Source organism: Macaca nemestrina, chromosome 5 (genome assembly GCF_043159975.1).
Source record: "Macaca nemestrina isolate mMacNem1 chromosome 5, mMacNem.hap1, whole genome shotgun sequence".
NCBI classification, from domain to species: Eukaryota; Metazoa; Chordata; class Mammalia; order Primates; family Cercopithecidae; genus Macaca; species Macaca nemestrina.
The window spans coordinates 3,534,508-3,561,530 of record NC_092129.1 but is presented as its reverse complement, the minus strand read 5'-3'; the positions used below and the strand labels follow the sequence as shown (position 1 = coordinate 3,561,530).

Sequence of the window (27,023 nt, the reverse complement as noted above, 5' to 3'; positions counted from 1 at the left end):
ATGTTTTTGTTTTTGTTTTAAATCAGAATCCAAGATGTTGCTTTTTAATTTGATAGGCCTGCTCACTAGAGGGCTTCATGCCATCAAATCTGCTGAGAAAGCAAATGATCTGTTTTGTGACCCTGTATCTCCTGGCTCCCACATTATGTTTTTATTTCCAAAAGTTTAAACAGAGTTTGAGTTTGTACTGGACGTGTAACACGGCACTTCATGTCCATTTGCAATCTAATTCAACGTTTCATCGTTTGGATTCAATCTGTTAATAAAGTCGATCTCAGATGGAGAATCTGGCTACTGCCCTAGTTCCTGGCGGCTGTCTTAAAGGCTGTTTATTTTCATTTTTGATTTAATTTATATCCACTCAGTTGATAATCAGACATGGGAGAACAGATTTCTGGCTTCGTATCAAGTTCTTGCTGAACTGTCTTTGTTCATCCGTGATTCTCCCTTATTGTTAAGTTTGCCAGTTACTGACTTGAATGTCTGAATACAGTCAACAGAGCCTGTGTATCAAACGACACTTATTTAGTTACATGCAGCCAATGTAAAGCATATTTTTGTGGTGGTGCTTGGCAGGATTGATAGATGTGATACACCTGAGACAAAAGTTTTAATGGTCAGAGACTGTATGGTTTTTAATACATTACTTGTTCTTTTTTAACTCGGGTTCACCGGGCCTTGAACTGCCATCCACAGGACTGTTGATACCCGCAGCAGGCAGCCTTGGCTCGCACGGAGCACGTTGATGTGCAGTCCCTCCCTCCTGGCTGTTTTGTGTCTGCCTCTGGGAGAGTCCCTGACTCTGTCTGCATGTCGTTCACCCATCTCCTCTCCCTCTCAGGTTTCCTTCTTTAAAATGAAGAGGGTGAATTAAACGTACTTTTAGCTCTAACATTTGATGACAAAGAATTTTATGCCCTAAGTGCCTTTAAAGTTATCCTAGGAAATGGGATATAAATCAAAAACTGGATGCTACAGTAGGTAAATGTAAGGAAAAACAGCTTTTAGAGATCATTGCCTCTGAGCCAGGTGCTTTCACGGGTTATTTCATGGGAACCTTGTGATTCCTGAGGCAGGGGCCATGCGTCCCCACTGCGGGAGTGTGCAGGCCTCTTCAGGGAAGTGGCTCCAGATGGGCAATCCCATCTTGAAAAAGAAGGATGCTGTCAAGAGCTTGAAAATTTGGATAAAAGAAAGTTGTTTAAAAAGCCAAGAGAAATGAATCCTTCTTGTGAAATTAAGGGTATTTAGTATCAGGAGTGGGGAGGGTTTTTGGGCAGGCAGGAAAGCATTGAAGCTGTTTGGAAAAATTAAACTTTGCTGTGGAATAATTTTGGATGTTTAAGATCGAATGATCACGCTGTGGAATGTTCTAAGTCACGTGGGGGACTTTTTGGACTCAGGCTTGTTTTTATGGCTTTGCATGTTTCTTGTATGGTGTCCCTTGAGCTTTCGGGTCAGACATTGTAGACCTTTGCATTTTTCATTTGCTTTTCTTTATGGTTAAAACTTGGACATTTGAAGACAGCAGTAAAACACTTTGGGGTGTGTGTTCCTGTGCAGTTCATACTGGAGCACTAGGATTACATTCTGGCATAGTACCAAAGGAACAGTATACCCTAAGTGGACAGCAGAAAAATGAAAATACGCCAGGAGAAAGGAGCAAGGGGCCTAGGCTGGTGGTCGGATTAGGGACTGGGAGGTCTGTTCTTACAGCGAGGCCAGGGGCTTGGTCCTGGTGGGTGTCGGAGTTTTGCTTCGGTGTTTTGAGCGTGAAAGGAACTGAAGAGCTGCTTCTGACATAGGGGATGTGACATTATCATGTAAGAACATGCAGGTTCTGAAACAGTTTCTGGTACACAATAACTGCCCAGTAAATACTCAGTAGAGACGTAAGCTTCTTCTGTGAAAGCCGTGCCGGCAAGCTCTGCATCCCGGTGGTCGCTTCTGTGATGCATTAGAGACCACGGACTGACCCCAGCCACCGGCTGCTCCTCCCGGCATTGCCAGAGTCACCGCGGTCGAGCTTGTATCCCCACCCGCTCTCCCAAAAGTCATCCCAGGAAACTGGATACACATCATGGTAGCAAGTGACCTCCCAGTCTACCCAGTCCAATCAAGAGTTTGAAATAAGGACTCAAGCCACCTCTCGGCAATAGGTGGCATTCTGCGTCACCCATTCCCTCCCTCTTTCTTTCATCTGCTTTCTTCTTTTCTAATTTGCATTTGAGAAAGATTTCTACAGCAACAACATAAAGGACAGATGGGAGGGGTGCTGGACTGGAGGCAGAGGCCAGTTAGGGGGATAGCCAGGGCGCTGTTTCATTACACAGGACAATAGCAGCGGGCTTGGGGCAGTGAGCAACCCAAGGCTGCCTCCGAGGCACAGCCGAGGCTCTGTCCCCAGGCAGCATGGGGCTGAGGCTGGTGTTCAGTCATTGCTTCCTGAGCTGCCTCACCCAGATGCATGCCAGGGATTCCTGCAACCTTTCACCTCTGGCAAGACAGGAAAGGTTCACTATTTGATTATATCAGCATTTCACATCGGAGATCTCACAGAATCCAGACGCAACAAGACTCCGGCAGCTGCCCACCACCGCCCATCCAGCAGCAAGCGAATAACAAACAGCAACAACAACCACAAACAGCTGTTGAATCTCACAGCTTTTGTCTTTACAAAATAGGCCACTTCTTTGACATGTTATTGCAGATACACATGCACACACACAGACACACACACTACTAAGAAGACGGTGTGGAGGTATCATCCTAGCATCCGCTAAACACCGTTAGAAAAAATCCAGTGCCTCCGGGTTATTCGCCACTGCAGTTGTGGTTTTCATTCTTCCTGTTACCCCTGCTTTTTCATGAATACATATTTTGTTTTAGAAGTGGAACCAATCCAGGCCGGGCGCGGTGGCTCAAGCCTGTAATCCCAGCACTTTGGGAGGCCGAAATGGGCGGATCATGAGGTCAGGAGATCGAGACCATCCTGGCTAACACGGTGAAACCCCGTCTCTACTAAAAAATACAAAAAAACTAGCCGGGCGAGGTGGCGGGCACCTGTAGTCCCAACTACTCGGGAGGCTGAGGCAGGAGAATGGCGTAAACCCGGGAGGCGGAGCTTGCAGTGAGCTGAGATCCGGCCACTGCACTGCAGCCTGGGCAACAGAGCGAGACTCCGTCTCAAAAAAAAAAAAAAGAAGTGGAACCAATCCAGGTTCATCTTTTCTTTGCTTAAGTGAAACTAAACTAATTTCAGATTTCTTGCTGAAAAATGCCTTTGCTTCCCTTACACAGGATATAATTTAAGAATACAGTCCAGCAAGATCGAAATTTGTTTTTGAAACAGACACGTTAGTTCCATGGGTTACAATGGAATATAATGATGTCTGAGATGTGATTTCTTTAGCCATTTGGAAACCTTATCTCTCCTGCGAACTATCAAAGGCCCTTAGAGTCAGTAATTCGGGTGTTTTACCCTCAGCCTAGGGCAGATTGAGGAGCTCTGTTGTGCATTCCTCAATAGATGCGACTTTCTTTTCTCTTTATGGGGTTGGCAAACCTTTTCAGGAAAGTGTCAGGGAGTTAATATTTTCATCTTTGAAGGCCATGTGGTCTCCAACTCAATCATCCAACTTTGCCCTTGAGGAAGAAGCAGCCGTACACAGCATGTAAACAAAGGGTGGGGCTGTGTTCCAGGCAAACTTCCTTGTTTACAAAAACAGGCGGCAGGCTGGGGTCGGTGGGGCTTGTGTTTAATTAACGCAGCCCACAAAGTCTTACGACATTGTTTTACTCTTTTCTCTCAGGAAACAGTTCTGGTGAAATGTGATCGTCCTGGCCACCCTCTGATTAATAAGACATATCATTTTGAAAGGTAAGTGCTTTTCAAGGTGCTATATAAAGCAAACTTCCACATTAAAAGTACAAGTTTTGCATTGGGGTTTCAGTAATGAAATGTGCGATTTATCCTATCATTTTGACTAATTGTGATTGTAAATACAGACGGTCCCTGATGTCGATTTTTCAACTTTAGGAAAGTGTGAAAGAGACACACGTTCAGTAGACACTGTGCCTCAAGGACCCATTACAGCCCTTCTGGTTTTTGCTTTTAGTACAGTAGTCAATAAACTACGTGAAACAGTCAACACTTAAGCGTACAAGAAGCTTTCCATTGGGTGACTTTGCCCACCTGTAGGCTAATGTGTGTGTTCTGGGCACATTTAAGGCAGGCTAGGCTGAGCTACAATGCTTGGTAAATTAGGTGTATCAAATGCATTTTCAACTTGCAATATTTTCAACCTACAATGGGTTTCTCAGGTTGCAACCCCATCATAAGTCGAGGGACATCTGTCATCCGTATGTTCATCGTTTTAAGTAAATCGACATTTTTTATGTATCCAGTTTGTTGACAGTGATTTCACTGTGATGATAGCAACTAACTGTAACCTTTCTGTCAGATGCCTTCCTCGGCACCAGGTCGTGGTGTATTCCCAGGGTGGTGGGAGAGCCCTGGAAGGCTCAGAAGCAATGTGTGTGGCCTTTGCAAATCCCTGCTCATCCTCCTTCAGCTACCAAGGGCTGGCTGAGTGGTCCTGCTCCCGGGCTCTGCCCTCCTGCTCCTCGGAAGGACGTCAGTGCCTGAGGCGTCTTCCGCTCCCCAGCAGCAGCCTGTGTTGCTTGATAGGGTCACATCTGGAGAAGGGCAGAGGGTTCCCCTCAAGCCTCAGCTGAGCACTGACCAGCACAGGAGCGGGAGGAAGGACGAGGCCGGGAAAGAACCACTGGGGAGAAGCCTGGGAGACAGTCCGCAGAGCTCACACAGGCCTGGGAATTGTGACTGCTCCCGCCAGGGCAGAAATACCTCGTGATACACAAGCCTCGGGTCGAGTGAGAAGTTAGCCCTGGAATGAAGGCTGCTTGTGCCACATGGCAGAACTTAAATGCAAGCCTTGAGGGATCAAGTTGTTTCCAAGTAACTGCTGGCATCCCATAATAAAGCTGAAGAAAAATTACTGGGATTGGAGGGTCAAAACATGGTGCACCCAATTGCGAGTAATTAGTAAAGTCTGACATCAGAAATTACCAGACATCATTCAAGGAAGTAGGCAAATATGATCTCTAATGAGAAAACTCAGACAACGGAAATAGAGCGAGAAATAATACAAATGATAGAATTAGTAAAGAAGGTGAAAACAGTTATTATAAATCTGTGTGTTCAAGGAAGTAGAGGAAAATGTAAACATGTTGAGAAGAGATATGAAAAATTATTAAAAGACCCAAATAAAACTTCTAGAAATGAAAGAAATACCATCGAGGAGACACGAACGTACTGGTTGGGATGCAGGAGAAAGATGGGTGAACTTGACACCGCAGCAACAGAAAGGACCAACGTGAAACTCCAGGAGACCCCATAGCGAGTGGACAGAGTGGGCTCCGGGGATGGCTGAGGCTGACGCAAGCCCCACAGTGTGAATGAGCTTGAGGCCCCTGCACGGCACACTTGAAATGGTGAAAATGGGACTAGGCCTATGTTTGAGTGCCCTGGACTTGCACAGCCATGGCACCTCCATGTCCTGCCTCCTGTCTCCAGAGGGCAAAAACCCTGCTTGTAAGCCCTGTTGCTTCTGTCTGGATTGGTTTCTCAGCCTGGGTGCTTGCAGTACCAATTCAAGCCTTCTACTCAGCCTTTTTCCACTCTTCATTTCTTGCACCTAGAAAGTTTCCTTCTTTTCTTTTTTGAGAAAGAGTCTTGCTCTGTTGCCCAGGCTGGAGTACAGTGGTGCAATCTCAGCTCACTGCAATCTCCGCCTTCTGGGTTTGAGAGATTCTCCTGCCTCAGCCTCCCGAGTAGCTGGGACCTCAGGCATGCACCACCACACCTGGCTAATTTTTGTATTTTCAGTAGAGACAGGGTTTCACCATGTTGGCCAGGCTGGTCTTGAACTGCTGACCTCAAGTGATCTGCCCACCTTGGCCTCCCAAAGTGCTGAGATTACAGATGTGAGCCACCATGCCCAGCTAATATTTGTATTTTTAGTAGAGACCAGGTTTTACTATGTTGGCCATGGTCTTGAACTCCTGACGTCAAGTAATCCATCCGCCTCAGCCGCCCAAGGGCTAGGATTATAGGCGTGAGCCACCGCGCCCAGCCAGTTTCCTTTCTTTTTTCCCTTCAATGTCAGCAGCATATTTAAAAGCATATTTTGTTTCTATTTTATGTTGCATTAGTTACGTGTTGGTTAGGGGAGAAAAAGGGAGTTGTAGTATCTTAGCCGCCATGTGTCGAGATCTAGAGCTTCAGAGACAGTGCATTTTGTAGAATGCGTGTTATTACTCAAGGATTGCAATAATATTAGAATCTGTATAGTCTCATGCATTTGTATTATTTATTTACTGAAAAACATTTTACTTTGTGTATCTAAAACCAAATAACTTGATTTTTCCCCTAAAATAATCATATTTAAAATCTCACTACGAATACTCAAGAAAATTTTCATCAGTTTCACATGTAATAAAGTAGCTTCCTGAAGAAACTTTCACACATGGTGCTGGTGGTTCAAGGGATTTGTAAGAGCAAAGCCAGTCTTCACGTGTAAGAGCTTTTTCTCATGTCTGTGCACTAAAAACAGTATAGAGAAAAATGATACTTTTTATCAGTGTAGAAAAGAAGCCAATTTATGAGCATTTTGTAATGACCCCATGGCTTAGCTTCATCATGTTTGTTTATGCAAACATTTGTGGAACTTCGCTTCCTTGTGACACATGGTTTTTTTAGCAGTCCTTCAGTGGGCTGACCTTTCTTCCACCATTGATTTTGTCCTTTCTTGATAACTCAATTATGCAGCGGAATAATCTAAGTAAAAACCTCTCTTTTTTTTTTTTTTTTTTTTTTTTACTGTGTTTCAGAGTAATCTGGTGTTGGGCTAGGTAAGGAGGGAAATGGAGTTGGCCCAACTCTTTCCAGGAGTTTATACCGTAGTTGAGACCTAGGCTTGGGATGGGGGGCTTGGGTGATCTTTACAATGATAGGTAATATCAACATTGGCAGAATAAGGTGAAGCAATCAAAATAGGTGACATAATTGGCCAAGGATGGAGAAGAAAGGAATGTTCGGGGCTGGGTGCAGTGGCTCACACCTGTAATCTCAGCACCTTGGGAGGCCAAAGTGGGTGGATCATCTGAGGTCAAGAGTTCAAGATCTGGCTGGCTGGGTGCGGTGGCTCACGCCTATAATCCCAGCACTTTGGGAAGCCTAGGCGGGTGGATCACCTGAGGTCAGGAGTTCGAAACCAGTCTGGCGAACACGGTGAAACCTCATCTCTACAAAAATACAAAAATTAGCTGGGCATGGTGGCGCACGCCTGTAGTCCCAGCTACTTGGGAGACAGGCGGGAGAATCGCATGAACCCAGGAGGTGGAGGTTGCAGTGAGCCGAGAATGTGCCGCTGCACTCCAGCTTGGATGACAGTGTGAGATTCTGTCTCCAAAAAAAAAAAAAACGAAAGAAAGAAAGAAAGGAATGTTTGGAATGGAACAGTTAATGAGGGAAGCACCTCTGGGGAAGAGGCCTTGAGCCTGGACTCGGCTCTGGAGGTTTAGGTGGGACAGGCATCCCAACAAAGGCCGAAAACTCATCTGAGACGTGGGGACGCTCACTGATGAAGGACCTGGGGGTGTGGCTTGCGAATGTCTCCTTCGTGAGGAATTCTCAGTTTCCCTGTGTCCCTCGGTCGGAGGCAGCTGCTCCGACTTCTCATTTCCTGCCCCTGCTTCATGTGTTGGAATAGCGTTTGGCACGTTGTAGTATCTGCTTCTACTGTCGTCTTCCCAACTGGAACAGGAGCTCCGCGGGGCTGGGGACAAGGTCTTACCTTGAATCCCAAGAAATAAGCATTTCATTTAGATCATGTTGAAAATCGTGGGCTTGCTGGATGATGTCTGGACCATGTCAGCTGGTGTCGGTGGTGGATACATTGTGGTAAAAGCTTTTTCCTTCCTCCCAACCCCACCTCCAATCCTTGTCCTTTGCTGGACTTGACTTGGGAAGTAAACAGCACCAGTTTAAGGAAGCATGTGGCCTACTGATAAAGGATTGGGTTGAATGTTTAGAGCCAAATGCACCCTTTGGTTAAAGTGCTGAAGGATTTAACGAGCACCTTCAGGCGCTTAGCACAGAGCTGCAGAGAAGGAATAAAGTAGGGTTGGATTAGGAATAAAAAGTTTAAAGTATGATCGTTTCCCCACGCGGCTTACACACAGGGTGTGGGTGTCCGTCATCACTGCAAAGCAGCCAGAGTCCCACAGTGTGTGTGGCCGAGTGCTGAGTGACAGAGAAATGCCTGTGGGCAGGAGAGTCACAGAGTGGCTAAAGCTTGAGCTGGGTGGAGTTTAGTTACATACGTCACCTTCACGTAGCCCTTGAGAGTCTCCAACTCCTTTCAGGCCTTTGATCATCCCAGGAGGACCTGAGGAGGAAGCTGCGGGGGGCACCACTGCCCAGTCTAGTGAAAGGATGGCTTTTAGTAAGCGGTGGATTTGGGCAGAAGGTCTCAGTCTTTGGATAACACCAAAGTCTGAGTCTCAGATCTCTGCTCTTCCAAGTGAATGGCCCCGGGCAAGGCCCTACTCTCCCTGTACCTCTCTTTCCTCGTTTGTAGAAACGAGAATCCGAGCAGACACGGACCGTGTCCTCCCTTGTCACATCCACACCTGGAGAGGGGTGCACTGGGCCAGGGCTGGGGGTGAGCTTGGGTGTTCGTGACTCAAGTTGCAAACGGCCCTCTGCCCAAAATGATACACAACCTCTCCCCCTCCCCTCCCCCTCCCCTCCCCTCCTCTCCCCCTCCCCTCCCCTCCCCCTTCTCTCTCTCCTCCCCTCCCCCCTTCTCTCTCTCCTCCCCTCACCCTCCCCTCCCCCCTCCTCCCCTCCCCCTTCTCTCTCCTCCCCTCCCCTTCCCCCTCCTCCTCTCCCTCCTCCTCTCTCTTCCTCTCCCTCCTCCTCTCTCCTCCCCTCCCCCCTCCTCTCTGATTTCTCCTCCCCTCTCCTTTCTCCTCCCCCTCCCCTCCCTTTCCTTCCCTCCTATCTTGCAAGCATTTGTCACTTCATTTATGCTTATTACATTTTCATAGCAGAAAGTAGTATCTTTTTCTTAACCTCTGTTATCTTGAAAAATAACACAGATTAATCTTTTGTTGAAGAATTCCGATGGTGTTGCGGGGATGGGAAGTCCACGGGGGTATTGTGTTCCCAGGTTTCTGAGTCTGCATATGCTATAGTAGCTTTCTGCTTCTTCTATTAATGTAGTATTTTCCCTTTGTCTCTCAGGGTTTATGGTCCAGCAGAGTCTCAGAGTGCGGTCTTTGGAGATGTGTGTCCCCTACTCACGTCTCTCTTGGATGGGTGAGTGAAAATACTTTGAAGGCCAGTTATCATAGTTACATTTGAATATAAAGAAGCTTCATTGTGCTGTGGAGTGAGAATGTCGCATTAGAGTCTGAGCATTTTACAGCACTGCAGAGCATGTCCATGGGTCACCCAGCGTGGACTCCGCTTGCATCCATGGAGACTATCTCCACACCCTGGGAAAAGCAGTGAGAATGATTTGGAAAATGCTTGTTAAATGAGTATATCCACCTGGGATTCCAAACTCCATTTTAGTTACATTGTATGTGGGCTTAAGCCTGTGAATGCAGCTGCCATTCTCTCTGGGATTCTTTTATATTTCAGAATTTAAAAAAAAAAAATCTGTAAGGAATGTGAACGTCAGATTTAGGGACTTTTCCCTCTGGGAATCAGCCTTCTATTCTTGCAATATACAACCACTGATGTCAAAGGCAGCGAGTCGTAATTTAGGAATGAAGAATATTTTTTTACTTAATGGAGACACCTTAAGCCCATAGTTTCCACTCCGGGCATTTTGAAGAATCTCAGTTTTCTGGCAGAAATCCACGTCAAGTTCCTGACGAAGACTTACTTGCATTTGTCCAGCAAAGGCTTCTGCACAGCCAACCGCAAGGAACCTCAAGGACCCAGAAACTGCAATTACACAGTGTGCTGCGCGCCCCAAAGGCGCATGATCCGACCAGCAGGTCAACTCAGGAAGCTCCTGCGTCTGACCGCGCACGCACGCGGGGCCGCTTTGCCAATCATGATGCAGTTGCTGCTTCAACTCTTCCTCCAGAAGGCTGGAATTTTTATACCCATCTGAAGAAATGGTTTTGAAAATGATAGGGGAGTCTCCTTTCAAATAGGCATCTTTTAAGTAAGCAGATTCCAGAAATAAGAAAGACATCGTGGTCACAGTGATCACTGCCAGAACTGCCTTTCCAGGATAACGCGAAACAGATGGAGTTAGTTTAAGTTCTGAGTCTTGTCAGCAAAAAGAGTCAAAGTCTGTAAAATATTGGGAGAGATTTATCCTGAGCCAAATATGAGGGACCGTGGCCCAGGTCACAGCCCAGGAGGTCCTGAGAACATGTGCCGAAGGTGGTTGGGCACAGTTTGGTTTTATACATTTCAGGGAGACATGAGACTTCAATCCAGTTCATTTAAGAAATACATTGGCTCCGGAATGTCTGGGTTAAGGTAAAGGATTATGGAGACTAAAGTTCTTATTTGCAGAGGAAGCGTTCATGTGGCAGCTTCAGAGAGAACAGATCATAGATGTTTCTTGTCAGATGTAAGGTCTGTGTCAATGTTAACGCTGGAGGATATCGTGAAGCTTGTCTGGCCCCCACCTCCTGTCGTGGCCTGAACCAGACTCTGAGATAAAATTTTAGAGTGCCCTGGCCAAGGAGGAAGTCCATTCAGATGGCTGGGGGCCCTTAGAATTGTATTTCTGGTTTACAGCCTCCTTCTTCAGGAAGTTTCCTTTTACTCTACATTCTTAAATGGTTGAAAGACCCCTGTAAGAACCCATTTATCTGTTGTGGTCAAAGATATTCTCCACACAAAGAAATGCATGTAAATGAATTCGGGGAAGCCGGAAGAGATGTAGCCTGTAGTGGGGTTTTGTTATGCATGCCTTGAGACTTTTTAATCCTGGAAGGAAAACTCGCAGGATGGTAACGGAGAGGCCTGATCAGTTTGGCGGGAGCATGTGGTTTCCAGGCTCTTGTGGCTGGAATGTAGCAGTCAACCCTAGTGACTCGAACGGTCAGCCCCAGGACTGGGCTCTGCTGCTTTTCCTATCCTGTTCTAGGGGCGATTTAGATGGCAGTCAATGAGAACACTGTCTCACAATCATTTTGTCAAAACAACAACCTTTATTTGTTTGACTTGTGGTGGACACAACGTTAAACCGGTATTGATAAATCGGAGTCACAGTTGACCAGTTAAGTCAGAATTTCTGGCCAGGCGCGGTGGCTCAAGCCTGTAATCCCAGCACTTTGGGAGGCCGAGACGGGCGGATCATGAGGTCAGGAGATCCAGACCATCCTGGCTAACACAATGAAACCCCGTCTCCACTAAAAATACAAAAAAATTAGCCGGGCGTGGTGGCGGCGCCTGTAGTCCCAGCTACTCGGGAGGCTGAGGCAGGAGAATGGCGGGAACCCGGGAGGCGGAGCTTGCAGTGAGCCGAGATCGCGCCACTGCACTCCAGCCTGGGCGACAGAGCGAGACTCTGCCTCAAAAAAAAAAAAAAAAAAAAAAGTCAGAATTTCTGAGTGCAGGACTTGCTGAATGTCCCCAGGTAACTTGGATGAGGGGTCAGGGCTGGAGATCCTGCTCTGAGGCATGAACCCACTTAGCATCAGGCCAGGTGGACCCACACCTTTACATCCACTAACATCTTCAACATCATGACTGAGATGATTTTCTATCATACTTATTTTAAATAGTCTTCCAAATATTTCCGATCCTCCCATTCATACTTCGGGCTAAACAGCACAACTGGAAGGAAATGTGGGGATGTGTTGGTAGTTCTTATCTTCTCTGAAATAAGCTGCAGTCAGCTAATCGAGGGTCTTGGGGCCAAGAGGCGGCAGGTGCTACTGTCACAGAGAGCACATGTGGATTGACTGTGGACATGAGCACCTCAAAGTCCCTTCCAATTACAAAGTACAAAAATAGTTTTTGTATGAAAACGTATACAAAAATGACTCATGCTTGTAATCCCAGCACTTTAGGAGGCTAAAACAGGAAGATTCCTTGAGTCCAGGAGTTTGAGACCAGCCTGGCCAACATGGCGAAACTCTGTCTCTACTAAAAATACAAAAATCAGCTGGGCTGATCTCAGCTACTCAGGGGGCTAAGGCAGGAGAATCACTTGAATCTGTGAGGCAGAGGTTGCAGTGAGCCAAAATTGAGCCATTGCACTCTAGCCTGGGTGACAGAGCAAGAATCCGTCTCGAGAAAAAAAAAAAGATAGTTACAGTGAAGGTATGCGGATTTAGGAAGGCCTTGCTAAGGCCAGAATCCCTGTATGAATGCTGAGCTGGAGAACGGGGAGATGGAAATGCCCAGGAGAAACAGGGAAGGGTGAACCCACGCTGTGTGTGTGTGTCAGTGCAAATACCGTTTAATCCAATATCATACAACAAGATAGCAACCAGGATGGATTATGCAAAAAAAATAGTTGTGGTTAAATGAAAACGTAATTTATAAGAAATGGAGTAACAGGGGAATAGGGAATGAAATTTATTGAAGTTTCTCAGACAAGTGAAAATTTTTCCTGGAATCTTCTTGGCACTAGCCCTCTGTGTGTTTTGCTGGACTGAATCTGCTCTGAATTTTAGGTACAATGTTTGTGTTATGGCGTATGGACAGACGGGCAGCGGGAAGAGCTATACCATGTTGGGACCCCATTCGGACGACGGCCCTGTGTTGCCGCTTGACCCACAGAGTGACTTAGGAATTATCCCTAGAGCAGCTGAGGAGCTCTTCAGGTACCGCTGATGGTGATGAGTGGGGCAGAGAAATATGGCAGGGAAGCCAGGCAGTCAGGACCTTGGTTATCACACGGCAAAAATTATTACCACTTTTTTTTGAAGAAGGTGGTCAAACCCCATAACCTCATCAGATACATTCAACATTACCAAGCGCTTCCATACTTCTGGGCATTATTGCTACCAGTTCCTGTGATGAAATTATGTTCAAATTCTATCATTAAGACAAAACTTTTTTGAATCTTTAATTTTTTTAGAGAGAAGGTCTTGCTTTGTCACCCAGGCTGGAGTGCAATGGTGCGATCTCGGCTCACTACAACCTCTGCCTCCTGGGTTCAAGCGATTCTCCCTCCTCAGCCTCCCCAGTAGCTGGGATCACAGGTCTGCCCCACCATGCCCAGCTAATTTTTGTATTTTTAGTAGAGATGGGGTTTCGCCATGTTGGCCATGCTGGTCTCAAACTCCTGACATTAGGTGATCCACTCGCCTCGGCCTCCGAAAGGGCTGGGATTATAGGCATGAGGCACCGTGCCTGGCTAAGACAAAACTTCTTGAAAGAGATCCCGAGTTAGAGGGTTTCCTAGGTAGGGGTGGAGGTGGGGGATGGTGGGGGATGGAAGTTTTCTGTCCTGGAATGGGAAACACAGAGGGAAAACTCCCATTCTTCCATCGCCCTTCCTCCTGCCGCCATCAGGAGTGTATGCATCCACTTCTCTTTAGGGGTCCAGCCAACATGGCCTGCGAAGATGCTCCCGACCCTTTAGCACATTCTCAAAAGAGACCCACTGCCTGTGTCATGATTTCACCAACAAAATTAGTCCTAGAAAAAAAAATAGTAACAAGTCATTTCAGTAGCTGGGTGCGGTGGCTCACACCTGTAATTCCAGTGTGTCCAGAATTGGTGGGTTCTTGGTCTCGCCGACTTCAAGAACAAAGCGTGGACCCTCATGGTGTTACAGTTCTTAAAGATGGTGTGTCCGGAGTTTGTTCCTTCAGATGTGTCCATAGTTTCTTCCTTCTGGTGGGTTCGTGGTCTCGCTGACTTCAGGAGTGAAGCTGCAGACCTTTGCGGTGGGTGTTACAGCTCTTAAAGGCAGTGTGTCTGGAGTTGTGTGCTCTTACCGGTGGGTTTGTGGTATCGCTGGCTTCAGGAGTGAAGTTGAAGACCTTTGCGGTGAGTGTTACAGCTCATAAAGGCACCATGGACCCAAAGAGTGAGCAGCAGCAAGATTTATTATAAAGAGCGAAAGAACAAAGCTTGCACAGTGTGGAAGGGGACGCAAGTGGGTTGCCACTGTTGGCTGGGGCAGCCTGCTTTTATTCCCTTATCTGACCCCACCACATCCTGCTGATTGGTCCATTTTACAGAGAGCTGATCCATCTATTTTGCAGAGAACTGATTGGTCCATTTTACAGAGAGCTGATTGGTCCATTTTGACAGAGTGCTGATTGGTGCGTTTACAATCCCTGAGCTAGACACAGAGTGCTGATTGGTGCATTTACAATCCTGTAGCTAGACACAGAGTGCTAGACAAAAAAGTTCTCAAAGTTCCCACTAGGTTAGCTAGATACAGAGTACTGATTCGTGTATTTACAAACCTTGAGCTAGACACAGAGTACTGATTGGTGTATTTACAAGCCCTAAGCTAGACACAGAGTGCTGATTGGTGCATTTACAATCCTTTAGCTAGACACAGAATGCTAGACAGAAAAGTTCTCCAAGTCCCCACTAGGTTAGCTAGATACAGAGTACTGCCAAGCAGTGAGACTCGCCTATCACCAAGTGGCAACCCGCTCAGGTCCCTTTCCACACTGTGGAAGCTTTATTCTTTTGTTCTTTACAATATATCTTGCTGCTGCTCACTCTTTGTGTCCACACTGTCTTTTTGAGCTGTAACACTCACTGCAAAGGTCTGCAGCTTCACTCCTGAAGCCAGTGAGACCACGCACCCACCAGAAGGAAGAAACTCCAAACACGTCCGAACGTCAGAAGGAACAAACTCCAGACACACCATCTTTAAGAACTGTAACACTCACCGCTAGGGTCCGCAGCTTCATTCTTGAAGTCAGTGAGACCAAGAACCTACCAATTCCGGACACATCAGCACTTTGGGAGGCCGAGGCAGGAGGATCACGAGGTCAGGAGTTTGAGCTTGCATGAGTTGTGCATGTCATTAAATATTCGACCAGTCATTTTTCCTTCTGCTAAGCAAACTCTTTAAGTTCCAGAAACTTTAAGGCTCAGGCAAGAGCACTGGGGAACTGAGGTAGAAAGTGGGAGATAATGGTGGGAGCTTCCAGACTCCCTCTCCACCCCGCGCCGCGTTTCTTCTCATCTGTGAGAGCGGGGACACCGTGGTGGAACGAGGCAATGTGGCCAGGCAGCACGTCCCAGAGGTGGACTTCCTAGTGTTCCCAGCCTGAGCTGCATGCTTGCTTCCAAGGCCATTTCCGCCCTCAGCTGGGCTTAGAGAGGCAGGATGCACAGCCAGTGAGAGCAGGCCTCATACTTTGACCTATGGAAGCATACCCAGGATGGCAGAGGGCTGCGAGGGGGCGGGAGCGGCGCTGCGGGGCAGGAACTGCGCTGAGGGAGCGCTGGGAAGGGCTGTTAGCTGCCTAAAAATGTTGGGGAAGATCCATCAGGACCATGGCCAGTCGGCTGGGCCTCTCCGGAAACCGGATAATCAGCGTTGCCAATGGGCCCATCGCATAACTGGCAAGCGTTTCAGTCGTCTCCTTTCTAAAATGGTTTTTCCGTTTTGCTGTTCTGAGCCTCGGGTGCTGTGCGTCTCCCTCCAGGGCACAGTGATTTGTGGCACTGGAATCCCTCAGTCTGAGTCTCAGATCTCTGCTCTTCCAAGTGAATGGCCCCGGGCAAGGCCCTACTCTCCCTGTACCTCTCTTTCCTCGTTTGCAGAAACGAGAATCCGAGCAGACACGGACCGTGTCCTCCCTCGTCACATCCACACCTGGAGAGGGGTGCGCTGGGCCAGGGCTGGGGGTGAGCTTGGGTGTTCGTGACTCAAGTTGCAAACGGCCCTCTGCCCAAAATGATACACAACCACAGTGACGTCAGTGCTGATGTCGGAGATAGTTTACAGGAACCCTTGACCCTGAAAACCGCTACTCTTAGATTGCTGAAGGCACCAGAGAAGCCATTTCCTGTTGTTTTAAAGTAAATAAAATGCTACTGCCTGTATTCCTTGGCTCTGCACGTCCCTCTCCTTCCTTCTAAACCTGGTTGTTGACACCGCCTCCTTCCCGACTGGTCTCCGCTGTCATCCTTATCAACAGGAGTGTGTGATGTTTCTCTACCTGCTACGCACCGTCAGAGGCACAAGGGATCCAAAAGTGCATGTGATCAATTTTCTGCTTTTAAAAAGTCTAGAGTGGTAATGGGTAATTATGACCCAGTAGGAAATGGGCAGGAAAAGATGGCAGAGACAAAGCATGGCCCTGCCCCTCCCCACCCCAGAGAGTCGGGGAAGCTGCCGGTGCATTTGAATCACACCCATTCATCGCAGGACCCGGAGTCCTTTACCTGTGTGTCTCCTTCTCAACACTTTGCTGCTTAAAGGCTAAGACTGAAGCTTGTGGTTTTCACCGTTGTCCCTAGAATCTAGTCAACAGCCCAATAATGACTTGTGGGAAATCTCTCAAATTAACTCCTCGGTATTATGTAATTGAGAAATTTCTAAGTTAGGTTTTGCGACACTCAAAGAACAAACTGTCACATAAAGGATGGGCCCAAGTGTGGAGGTTAAGTTTCTGGCTATGTGGTGCATTTTTACCTAACGTGTGGAGAGGAGGAGAATGTAAAAACTCTAGGCTGGGCACAGTGGCTCACACCTGTAATTCCATAACGTTGGGAGGCTTAGGCGGGTGGATCACCTGAGGCCAGGAGTTCGAGACCAGCCTGGCCAACATGGCGAAACCCCATCTCTACTAAAAATACAAAAACTAGCCGGGCATGGTGGCGGGCACCTGTAATCTCAGCTACTCAGGAGGTTGAGGCAGGAGAATCAACTGAACCTGGGTGGCAGAGGTTGCAGTGAGCCGAGAATGTGCCTCTGCATTTCAGCCTAGGTGACAGAGCGAGACTCTGTCTCAAAAAAAAAAATAAATAAATATAAAGTAAAATAAAATCTGTAGCTAACTTCATTTTTCACTGTTGCACACACTCTTCTCAGAGTGTTCTCACCTAACCCCAGTGCTGAACCTACCTAATCCAAATCTTGATGCTTTGCCAATAATGATTTTTACCTTAAGAGTTTTACTTACTTTCTCTTTCATTTTAGTCTTCATCATTTTCTTTACTGTTTATCATTAGAAGACAAAACTCCTCTAGATCTGGATGAAAAAACAGCCTGGCAGCGCCTGGGTGGGAAACATCCCAACTGGATTTTCCCTCGAATACAGATAGCACCCTGTCACTCGGGACTTCTCGCCCAGTTCTCAGAATAGCCTTAGGAACAAGAAAAGCACAATGCTCACCGTGGGATTGACATCACCTTGCATGTGGTAGAGAGGCAGCCACCTCCAGCAGACAGAAAGAGGCCTTTGTTATTTGGTGACAAGGTTGGAAGGGGAGTTTTGTCAGAGACAAACCAGAAAGCCAGAGGGAGGAGAGAGGAAGGGAGGGAATCCAGGGTTAGCACTCACCTTTTTCTTGCTGTGGGATTACAGTTTTCTTTCTCTCTCTCTCTCTCTCTCTCTGTAGTATCTTTATTCAAAAACATTCCTACAGTCAGCACATAGTTCTTTAAAACATGGAGCAAAATAAGATGTGCAGCTGCTTTTGTTTTTTTTTTTTTGAGACGGAGTTTCGCTCTGTTGCCCAGGCTGGAGTGCAGTGGCCGGATCTCAGCTCACTGCAACCTGCACCTCCCAGGTTCAAGCGATTCTCCTGCCTCCGCCTCCCAAGTAGTTGGGACTACAGGCACACACCAGCTAAGTTTTGTATTTTTAGCAGAGATGGGGTTTCACCAGGTTGGCCATGATGGTCTCGATCTCTTGACTTGTGATCCACCCGCCTCAGCCTCCTGAAGTGCTGGGATTACAGGCGTGAGCCACCGCGCCCAGCTGTGCAGCTGTTTTTTAAGGAGCCGGAGTTGGTTTGATGGGCCTTGCTTGCAGGAAAGTTGCAGTTGGAAGGCATAAGTGGAATTGGAATAAAGAAGCTTCCCTGAAGTGGAAAAGTTTTAAAATGAGCAAACCCCATCACTGGAGAAGTGCTAGAGGCCCGAACATCCTTGCGCCTTGCCTTGGGTGTCTGCAGTGATCGATCAGTGGGGCATGGTAATTTCTAGACCACAGCTATGTGATATTCAGGCTTCTTTGCCCTGTGTATTTAGAATCCTCAGTGTTCTGGTTGCAAAGCTGTTGGTTTAAATATAACTCTGATAAAATAACTGCTCCCAAGACACCTATTCACCCTACAACCTAAATGGCACACCCCCTTTCCCCGAGTGATCTTGGGGTGAGTAACGTGCAGCCCTCTGCTCGGACCCCAGCAGTCTTACTGAGCATCCTCTAGGGCGTCTGGAGCTGTGATTGGCTTACACTGAAAATCACTCTGTGAGACTTTCTGTAAGTTTCTCTTCCGTGTTTTCCCGCAGGCTGATTTCAGAAAATCCCTCAAGAAGCCCAAAGGTTGAAGTCTCCATAGTGGAAGTTTACAATAATGACATTTTTGACCTTCTGGCCAAAGACACTGTTGCAGCAGTGTCAGGGGTCAAGCGTGAGGTGATGACAGCCAAGGATGGACGAACAGAGGTTGCGCTGCTGGCCTCTGAGTGAGTACTGCACTTGCCCTGTGCTGCTGGCCTCTGAGTGAGAATGGCACCTGCCCCGTGGTCAGGAGGCTGGACGTCTCTAAACGAGCTCCCCACGCCCAAGGATCCCAAGGAGAATAGGCCGTGGTGGCCCAGTCAGTGCTCCTTGTCACTGAATGGTTCCTTGTGTGTTTTCATGCTTTGTATGTGTTGCACAATTGTCAATTTGCTGTAAGAATGATCTTTCTTTAAAGTTGGCTATGTCGAGATGATATATTTGTTAATTAGCTGGAATAGGTGATCATTTCACAATGTATTCACATATCAAAATATCAAGGTGTATACTTTAAACATATACCATTTTCATACGTTATTAATATCTTAAAGCTGTTAGAGATAAAAGTAAAAAAAAACAAAATATTTTTACAATCAAAATTAAAATAAACAAATAAACGTAGCTTTGAAAAAATCTTCGTAAGAGCACCTTGGACGGGCGTCATCCCATCTCACAGATGAGGAAGCAGGCCTGCAGAGGTGAAAGAACTTGCCCACCCCACTCAGGCTAGGAGAGATGAACTTATCCACATTTGTAAATATCAGTATTTCATAGAATATGTAATGAATCCTCTTATAAAAGTGAGGATCCCCCATATTAAGTATTTTCCTCAAAGTTCCCTATTTTCAAATCCACATGCATGTGCTGGATTTGCCCCAGTGGGGGTGCAGCTGGGAGCTGACAAAAGGAACCCTCCCCACGAGTAAGGGCCCAGAGAGGCTGCCCATCCTGGGCCCCAGAGGCAGCAAGGGAAGGGCCGCCAGCCATGCCAAATATTTCACAGAGCTGAAGGAAATCATCCGTGCAACCCTGATACGGTCACACAAAGTCACCTGAAATTTGAGCCTTTGACTGACAGCTGTGATGGAAATGTTATCTCCTGCTGATTAAGAGCTCTGATTAGCAGTCATATCTCATCCACTAACATGGGGAAATGGGTTAAACCTTTATTTCATAAATCAGATTTGATGCACAAAATACTTTTAAAACATGGTCACTGGAGGCTCTAATAAATAAAGGAATAGTTGATGTTGAAAAGGTTAGCAACCTCTGATTTTGTTCGGAAGCAGTCCATTATTTCAGGGTTAGCGATTAGAGATGCTATAGGTTGGTTAGGCCTCGAAAGGAAAAAGTTTGCTTTACCATGTTTTGTTGTGCCCAGGACTGGCTTTACTCCCCCATTGGCATGCGTGGCTCATGTGAGAGGAGCCGAGGAGGCTTGGAAGTCGCCTTGGGTAAGGGGGGCCGCCCGTGCTGTGTTCCCCACTGCTTGCCTTGTCTGTAGGGCTGTTGGCAGCGCCTCAAAACTGATGGAGCTCGTTCGTGGAGGTCTGCAGCTCAGAGCAAAGCACCCCACCCTGGTGCATGCGGATTCCTCCAGGTCTCACCTGATAATTACAGTGACTCTAACAACAGCCGCCTGCTCTGATAGCACTGGTAAGTCACCATTTGTGCTTGGTCAGTGGCAAGTAATAGAAAAACCCACTTAAGGAGAAAAAAAAAAAATCAGGCCAGGCTCAGTGGCTCACGCCTGTAATTCCAGCACTTTGGGAGACTGAGGTGGGTGGATCACCTGAGGTCAAGAGTTTGAGACCAGCCTGGCCAACATGGTGAAACCCTGTCTCTACTAAAAATACAAATATTAGCTGAGCATGGTGGTACACACCTGTAATCCCAGTGACTCAGGAGGCTGAGGCAGGAGAATCGCTTGAACCCAGGAGGCAGAGGTTGCGGTGAGCCGAGATTGTGCCACTGCACTCCAGCCTGGGCAACAGAGCAAAAACTCTGTCAAAAAAAGAAGGAAGGAAGGAAGGAAGCAAGGAAGGAAGGAAGGAGGGAGGGAAGGAGGGAGGGAGGAGGAGGAGGAGGAGGAAGAGGAGGAGGAGGAGAAGGAAAAAAGAAGGAAGAAGGGAGAAGAAGAAAAATCAGTGTGCCTGCAGCATCCAAGGCCTTTCACAGGACCCAGCATGGGAATACCAGCCACACTTTTTCACTACCTGCATCCCAAACTGAAAAGGCCACTGGGATCACAGGCTGAGAAGAAAAAGTGAGAATGGGAGGGAGGAAAACACTCTGCTAAATAAAATATAACACAGAGAGAAAAGCAGGGCATAATACACTTTGGAGTACATGCATTTGTCATGGAAGAAACAATGAGTGTAGTTTCAGTTTAAAACCCAAATTACAAACTGTGCAGTAGATGAAATGATTCCAGTTACGTAACGTATCAGAAAGAATACAAAGGCCTGTGAAGCCTGGGCTGTAGCTCTCCAACTTGAGCTGCGTCCAATCCCCTGCAGCAGGTGGTGGGAACAAATAGCAGACACCACCCATGCTCAGGTTCAGCAGGGCTGGGACTGGACCCCAAACGTGTGTTTCTGCAAGAGCACAGCTCCGGGGACCACACCTGGAGAACCACGGGTCTGGGGCCGGAACATGAGACTGTAGTCCCGTTGAAACCTGGTCTCAGTGGGTTGACACAGGAAAGACCATTTCTCACTCGTATCGAGGGCCAGTGTGGTTGAACGTTCCCCATCCGTCTTCCCACCGTGGCACTTGAAACATGTGACCTCCAAGGTTGCTCGGGCAACGGAAGGTGAGGTGACGGGGACGTGCTGACAGTAGCCCCTGGCAGCCCAGAGCAGGCCACAGCTGGGCACAGGGCCTTGTACCTGCAGGGGGCCGGCAAGGCACAGGCGCCTGATGTTTAGGGAGCACCAACAATCTCTACCAAAAACACTCCCGATACAGGGGAGGCGTGGCTGCCCTTGGTGGTGGGAATAAGACTGGATTTCATGTCCTTAAAAAAAATTTGTATGTACTTTCTATGTTTTACACACTGAGTAACTGTTATCTTGCTTTTTAAAAAACCCTAAGAAGTTTGTGTAGGAATAACACACTACAAAGACATTTGCATTAAAATGAAGAGCCCTTTTGTTAGGATTTGTGTGGAAGATTATCAAGCAGATTGTAGAATTTATTTCTAAAAGGGCTCATAGATTTTCTGAGTGGGATTTTAATTAACATCGTTATCAAGTCTTTCTAAGAAGCATTATTTGATTTCCTTTGGGCCAATGAGGCATTAGTTCAACCTTCCACAGTGAAGAAAGCTGCTTTCTAGCTTGCTGTGTTTTCCCCCCGAGAAGCCACTGTCCCCTGGACCTCTGCTGAAATCCCACTTCTTACTGGGTGGGAGGTGTGGGCGGGAGGGTGCAGTGCAGAAGCTTCTCAGCCTTGACCAAGGCAAAGCACAGCCTCATGGGTTCATGCAACTGTTTTCCTCCTCGTTGCTCCCCTTGCAGCAGACCAAGCCTGCAGTGCTACCCTCCCCAGGGAGCAAACAGAGGCAGGAAGGGCAGGAAGGAGCCGCAGAACTTCTCAAGGGGCCTCAGCTCCACAGCCGGTTCCCGGGGACCCCGCAGGGCGTGTGGAGCAGGTGCAGGCCCGGCTGCAGCTCGTGGACTTGGCGGGCAGCGAGTGCATTGGTGAGCAGGAACAGGCATTTCCCTGGGGGGTGGACGCTGCAGAAGCCTATGATCTGATGGAGCTGGGTGTACAGCCAGGCAGCCTGGGAAGCTCTGGGCGGGCCAGGCGTTTCCCCCTCCACAGATGAGTTCCAAATCCCCATTACATTCTCAGGGGTTGGTTCTCTTACCCCGGCAACCCGAGAGTCGTGTTCCTCACACTGGCCTTCTGGGAAGGGAAAACCTGAGTTCCCAGCAGGAGCTCGCTTTGAGCTGTGAGCAGAGCCATGAAAGACCCTCGCTCTAATGCCTGTCCCGTCCGTGGCCTCCCCTCTACCTGCCTGAAAGCTGCTCCTCCCAAGGAGCTGGTTTTGCTTTTCCTGCCTTCTTTCTTGGTGCAAATGGTGATGGTGCGTGGCGGTCCCTGTCCTGTCCCAGGTGTGTCCGGGGTGACCGGGTCGGCCCTGAGGGAGACAGCGTGCATCAACCGCAGCCTTGCAGCCCTGGCAGACGTCCTGGGGGCTTTGTCGGAGCACCGCAGCCACATCCCGTACCGGAACAGCAGGCTCACCCACCTCCTTCAGGACTGCCTCGGTAACCGTTTTCCCCCAAATCCCCCAAGATGGGACACCACGTGCCCCAGGACACGTGCACACACGTCCAGCCTGCACATCCTCGAGGGCCACCCATGTACCCCCTGCACCTCCTGTGCCCTCGCTGTGGCTAGCTGGCACTCCCATGGCACGGTGGTCATTCTCCTGCACTGTCTCACCTCGGCCTGGTTGCTTGCTTGTTCGGTCTGTGTGTGACTTGCCTACTGGTCGGACTCAGTTTCTCAAGGCTGGCAGCCCTGACCCCTCTCTTCACCAGGGAGTCCACCAGGGCAGCTGAGGGCTCTCTAAGCTGCTGCTCTGTGTGTGGCGTGGGTCCCTCCAGCTGTATGGACCTGCTTAGGCTGCAAGTTCCTTGGGTCTTTTGGGGGCAGGTGCCAGGAGCCTGGGCGCAGCAGATGAAGCATCAGTGCCAGGTGGGGCACAGGCAGCCTCCGTGCAGAGTCATCCAGCTGTGGCTGGATCTGGGCTGTGCAGTTTGCGGGGGAGCTCAGTTAGTGCCCCCTCTCCCCACTCAGACTCCAGACCGGTTGAAAGGGAGGACCCGAGGAAGCATTGCTGCTGCAGGGTGGCCTCTGCCAGGGCTGGGCTTCCTGGCTGAGGGTCCAGGTGGAGTCCCCCAGAGGTGGCCCTGGGCCCTGTAGGCCCTGTCCTGAGAAACGGCCACCGCAGGACGGCAGGGGCACGTGGCCACCACAGTGGAGGCTCCTCCTTCCTGGGAGGACCACCCTGGGAGGTGGTGGAGGGGCCGCTGGTGGTGCTCGGGACTCGGGGAGGCCAGAATGTTCCAGACACTATCCCTGTCTCTCATTGTGGGGTATTTCCCCCTCTCATGGCAAACTGGCTTCCTCCACATGGTGAATAACGGGGCTGTTCACAGAATCATATTTTTGGATTCTACCTCTAAGACAGAGACCACCTGGTACTCTCGGATTCCAAAGCTTGTAGCCCCAACCAAGAGACGGGGCAACCTAGGCTGGGTGCACAGCCCACCGTGATCTCAGGGGTGGCACCACAGGGCACACAGTGCCCGAGAGCCAGCAGTTCCCTCAGGGAGCCCCGGCCTTGGCCTCTAGGGTCTGCACTTTTCCTCCCCTTAGCTCTCCCTGCCTTCTCCGTTGGTTTTGGTTTCCATCTGTCCCGCTTAACCCTTGCTACGGGTCCTGAAGAAAAGGAAGAGACAGAATTCCCCCAGGAGGAGAAGTCCTGGGCACACAGCCCCTGCCCCAGTGGAGCCTGAGGGAGCCACAGGGCCGTGAGCAGCAGGTGTGGGCATGAGGGAGCTCTGGAAAACGCAGTCCCAGGGGGCCGAGCGCACCGCAGGGTCATGTGCAGACTCACCGTAGGGCTGACTTCATGCCTCCCTCCCAATTCCCGGGACACAGGAGTGTGAGAAGGCCTGTAGCTTCCCCGGGCGAGGGGTGCTAGTGACCAGCTGCTGACCCTCCCGGACCTGGGCGAGGGGTGTTAGTGACCAGCTGCTGACCCTCCCGGACCTGGGTGATGGGTGCTAGTGACCGGCTGCTGACCCTCCTAGACCCAGGCAAGGGGTGCTAATAACTGGCTACTGACCCTCCTGGACCCGGGTGAGGGGTGCTAGTGACTGGCTCCTCACCCTCCCGGACCCGGGTGACGGGTGCTAGTGACCGGCTGCTGACCCTCCCAGACCCAGGCGAGGGGTGCTAGTGACTGGCTGCTGACCCTCCCGGACCCGGGCGAGGGGTGTTAGTGACCGGCTGCTGACCCTCCCGGACCTGGGTGATGGGTGCTAGTGACCGGCTGCTGACCCTCCCGGACCTGGGTGATGGGTGCTAGTGACCGGCTGCTGACCCTCCCGGACCTGGGTGATGGGTGCTAGTGACCGGCTGCTGACCCTCCCGGACCTGGGTGATGGGTGCTAGTGACCGGCTGCTGACCCTCCCGGACCCGGGCGAGGGGTGCTAGTGACCGGCTGCTGGCCCTCCCGGACCCGGGCGAGGGGTGCTAGTGACCGGCTGCTGACCCTCCTAGACCCAGGCAAGGGGTGCTAATAACTGGCTGCTGACCCTCCTGGACCCGGGTGAGGGGTGCTAGTGACTGGCTCCTCACCCTCCCGGACCCGGGTGACGGGTGCTAGTGACCGGCTGCTGACCCTCCCAGACCCAGGCGAGGGGTGCTAGTGACTGGCTGCTGACCCTCCCGGACCCGGGCGAGGGGTGCTAGTGACTGGCTGCTGACCCTCCCGGACCCGGGCGAGGGGTGCTAGTGACCGGCTGCTGGCCCTCCCGGACCCGGGCGAGGGGTGCTAGTGACCGGCTGCTCACCCCCCCAAGACCCCGCATCCCAGGAGCCTACCAGACGTGGCCAGTTTCCCGCTGGGGCGCCGGGCAGCCCTCTCTGCAGCTGCCCCTCTCGGGCCCTGGTTGCCAGCACGTTGGCACTTCCAGATGCCACTCTTCTTTCCGGCTTGCATGTTGTTTTTCTTTTTTAAAGGAGGTGACGCAAAGTTACTGGTGATTCTGTGCATTTCTCCCAGCCAGAGGCACCTGGCACAGACGTTGCAGGGCCTGGGTTTCGGGATCCGAGCTCGGCAAGTCCAGCGAGGCCCTGCCCGAAAGAGGCCGCCCAGCTCCCAGATGGAGGGGAAGAGGAGGCCGGATTGAACGCATTAATGAGTTTTTCTCCTAAAACTGTGTGTTTTGTCATTGCTTATAATGCATATGTGCTTAGAAATAAACAGGTTTCATGTGGACTCGATAAACCTGGCTTTATTCCAAAGCACACTCATGAATGTGGATGGGACCTCCAACTCCTGCCAGACGATCACGCAGAACAGGCTTCACAGAGGAGCTCCTTGCAGAGCGGCGGCCACCAGGTGTCACAGCAGGCACTCGCTGTCCTCATCAGACTCTCCCCAGAGGCCACCCTGGGCCCCAAAGGCCCTGCCCCGGGAAACTCGGGAGCCGGCAGGAACGGCCGTGGGCAGGAGGGCAGGGGCGTGAGCGCCCCACAGTGGGAGCTCCTCCTTCCTGGTGGAGCTGGTCAGCCTGGGCCCACTGCAGACCCCACCTGTGAGTCTGGGGAGGCGCTGCTGAGCATGTACGGTCCCAGAGCCCCCAGGCCTCACACACAGCTGCCACCTCTGCCTCCTCGAGTTTGTGCTTTTCCTTTCACCCCGGGCTCCCTCTTTCTTCACCACTGTTTTTGATTGTCCACCACACTCTGCATGAGGAGCTGTGTCAGGGAGGGAGGGGGCGTCTGGGGCCAGCCTCACACCTGTCATCTGATTTGACACAAACGCGGCCCCCGGGATTCCCCACTGCAGACTCCAGGACCAGGTGGACTCTGGTTTCCATGGTGGCTCTGCCACCTCCCAGCTCTGCATCCCTGGGTGGTTTGCTTGGCCTCTAAAGCCCGGCTTCCTCCTCTGCAAAGCCAGGTGAGACCAGAGGGTTGCGAGCCTTAAAGGAGACAAGGAACAGCTCTGGAGACTGGCCTGTGACTTCCCATGCCATGGGGCTGGACTGGCACGTTTAAGCCCCACTCCACCGCAGGGCTCCTCTCTGCCTCACAAGGGGATGATGGTGAAGACAGCTGCCCACCACATCCTCTGCTGGAAGGATGGCCGCTGGGGCGTCCCCCATTTCCACTGGCCCCACAGTGACAGATGTGCCCTCTCGGACCCAGCAGGTACAAGAGCAGGGTCCCAGGAGGAACACATGTTTGGAGGAATGGGGTGCGGGTCACAAGCACAGACCAAGAATAACACTCCATTTCCTATCAGCAATCATTCTGGCTCTGAGAATAGGCTGCGAAGCAGGTTTTGGAGAGGAGTCACAGCTGGTAGCTTTCAGATGGTTTCAACGCCAGGAAAATGCTTTTTTACTTTATCCTGTTTATGTGAGAGAGAGGTAAAATGTCTTTTCTAGTAGTTAGCACAAACCAAGCAAACCTGTGCCCGTGTGCGGCTCAGGTGAGGAGCGTGAGCTGCGGTGGCCCTGACTCATGGCGGGCAGAAGGGTAGGAACCCCCTCCCTTCCAGGGAGCCCAGAGCAAGGGGTGGGGACAGGCAGGGGGCGTTCAGGGTCCAGTGTGCTAATGGCCTTTTCCTGTACTCCTTTTCCCAGGGCAGAGCATTCTGCCTCACTGGGGATGGGGACCCGGCCTAGGCTGCTGGGTCCAGTTTTTGGTCAGGGTGGCCAGGAGGGCAGGTGCACAGGGCATCATGCACTGAAGACAGAGA

General features: G+C 49.9%; 1 protein-coding gene across 4 annotated transcripts in view; it reads left to right on the top strand.

Annotated features, from left to right (window-relative positions):
• The window catches only part of LOC105487583 (kinesin family member 25), a 63,149-nt gene extending 37,584 nt beyond the window's left edge, over positions 1-25,565 (top strand). For 2 of the 4 annotated variants that reach the window (XM_011751062.3, XM_071096172.1), the window contains 8 exons: positions 3,813-3,880; positions 9,332-9,406; positions 12,745-12,894; positions 18,516-18,692; positions 20,012-20,163; positions 22,029-22,211; positions 22,629-22,784; positions 25,274-25,564. In XM_011751062.3, coding sequence (XP_011749364.2) covers positions 3,813-3,880; positions 9,332-9,406; positions 12,745-12,894; positions 18,516-18,692; positions 20,012-20,163; positions 22,029-22,211; positions 22,629-22,784; positions 25,274-25,443 — 1,131 coding nt within the window. In that variant the 3' untranslated portion in view covers positions 25,444-25,564. Of the gene's footprint in view, positions 1-3,812; positions 3,881-9,331; positions 9,407-12,744; positions 12,895-18,515; positions 18,693-20,011; positions 20,164-22,028; positions 22,212-22,628; positions 22,785-25,273 lie in introns of all 4 variants that reach the window. The other 2 variants (XM_071096173.1, XM_071096171.1) reach the window with 2 other exon arrangements.
• The last annotated feature ends 1,458 nt before the right edge of the window (positions 25,566-27,023 follow it).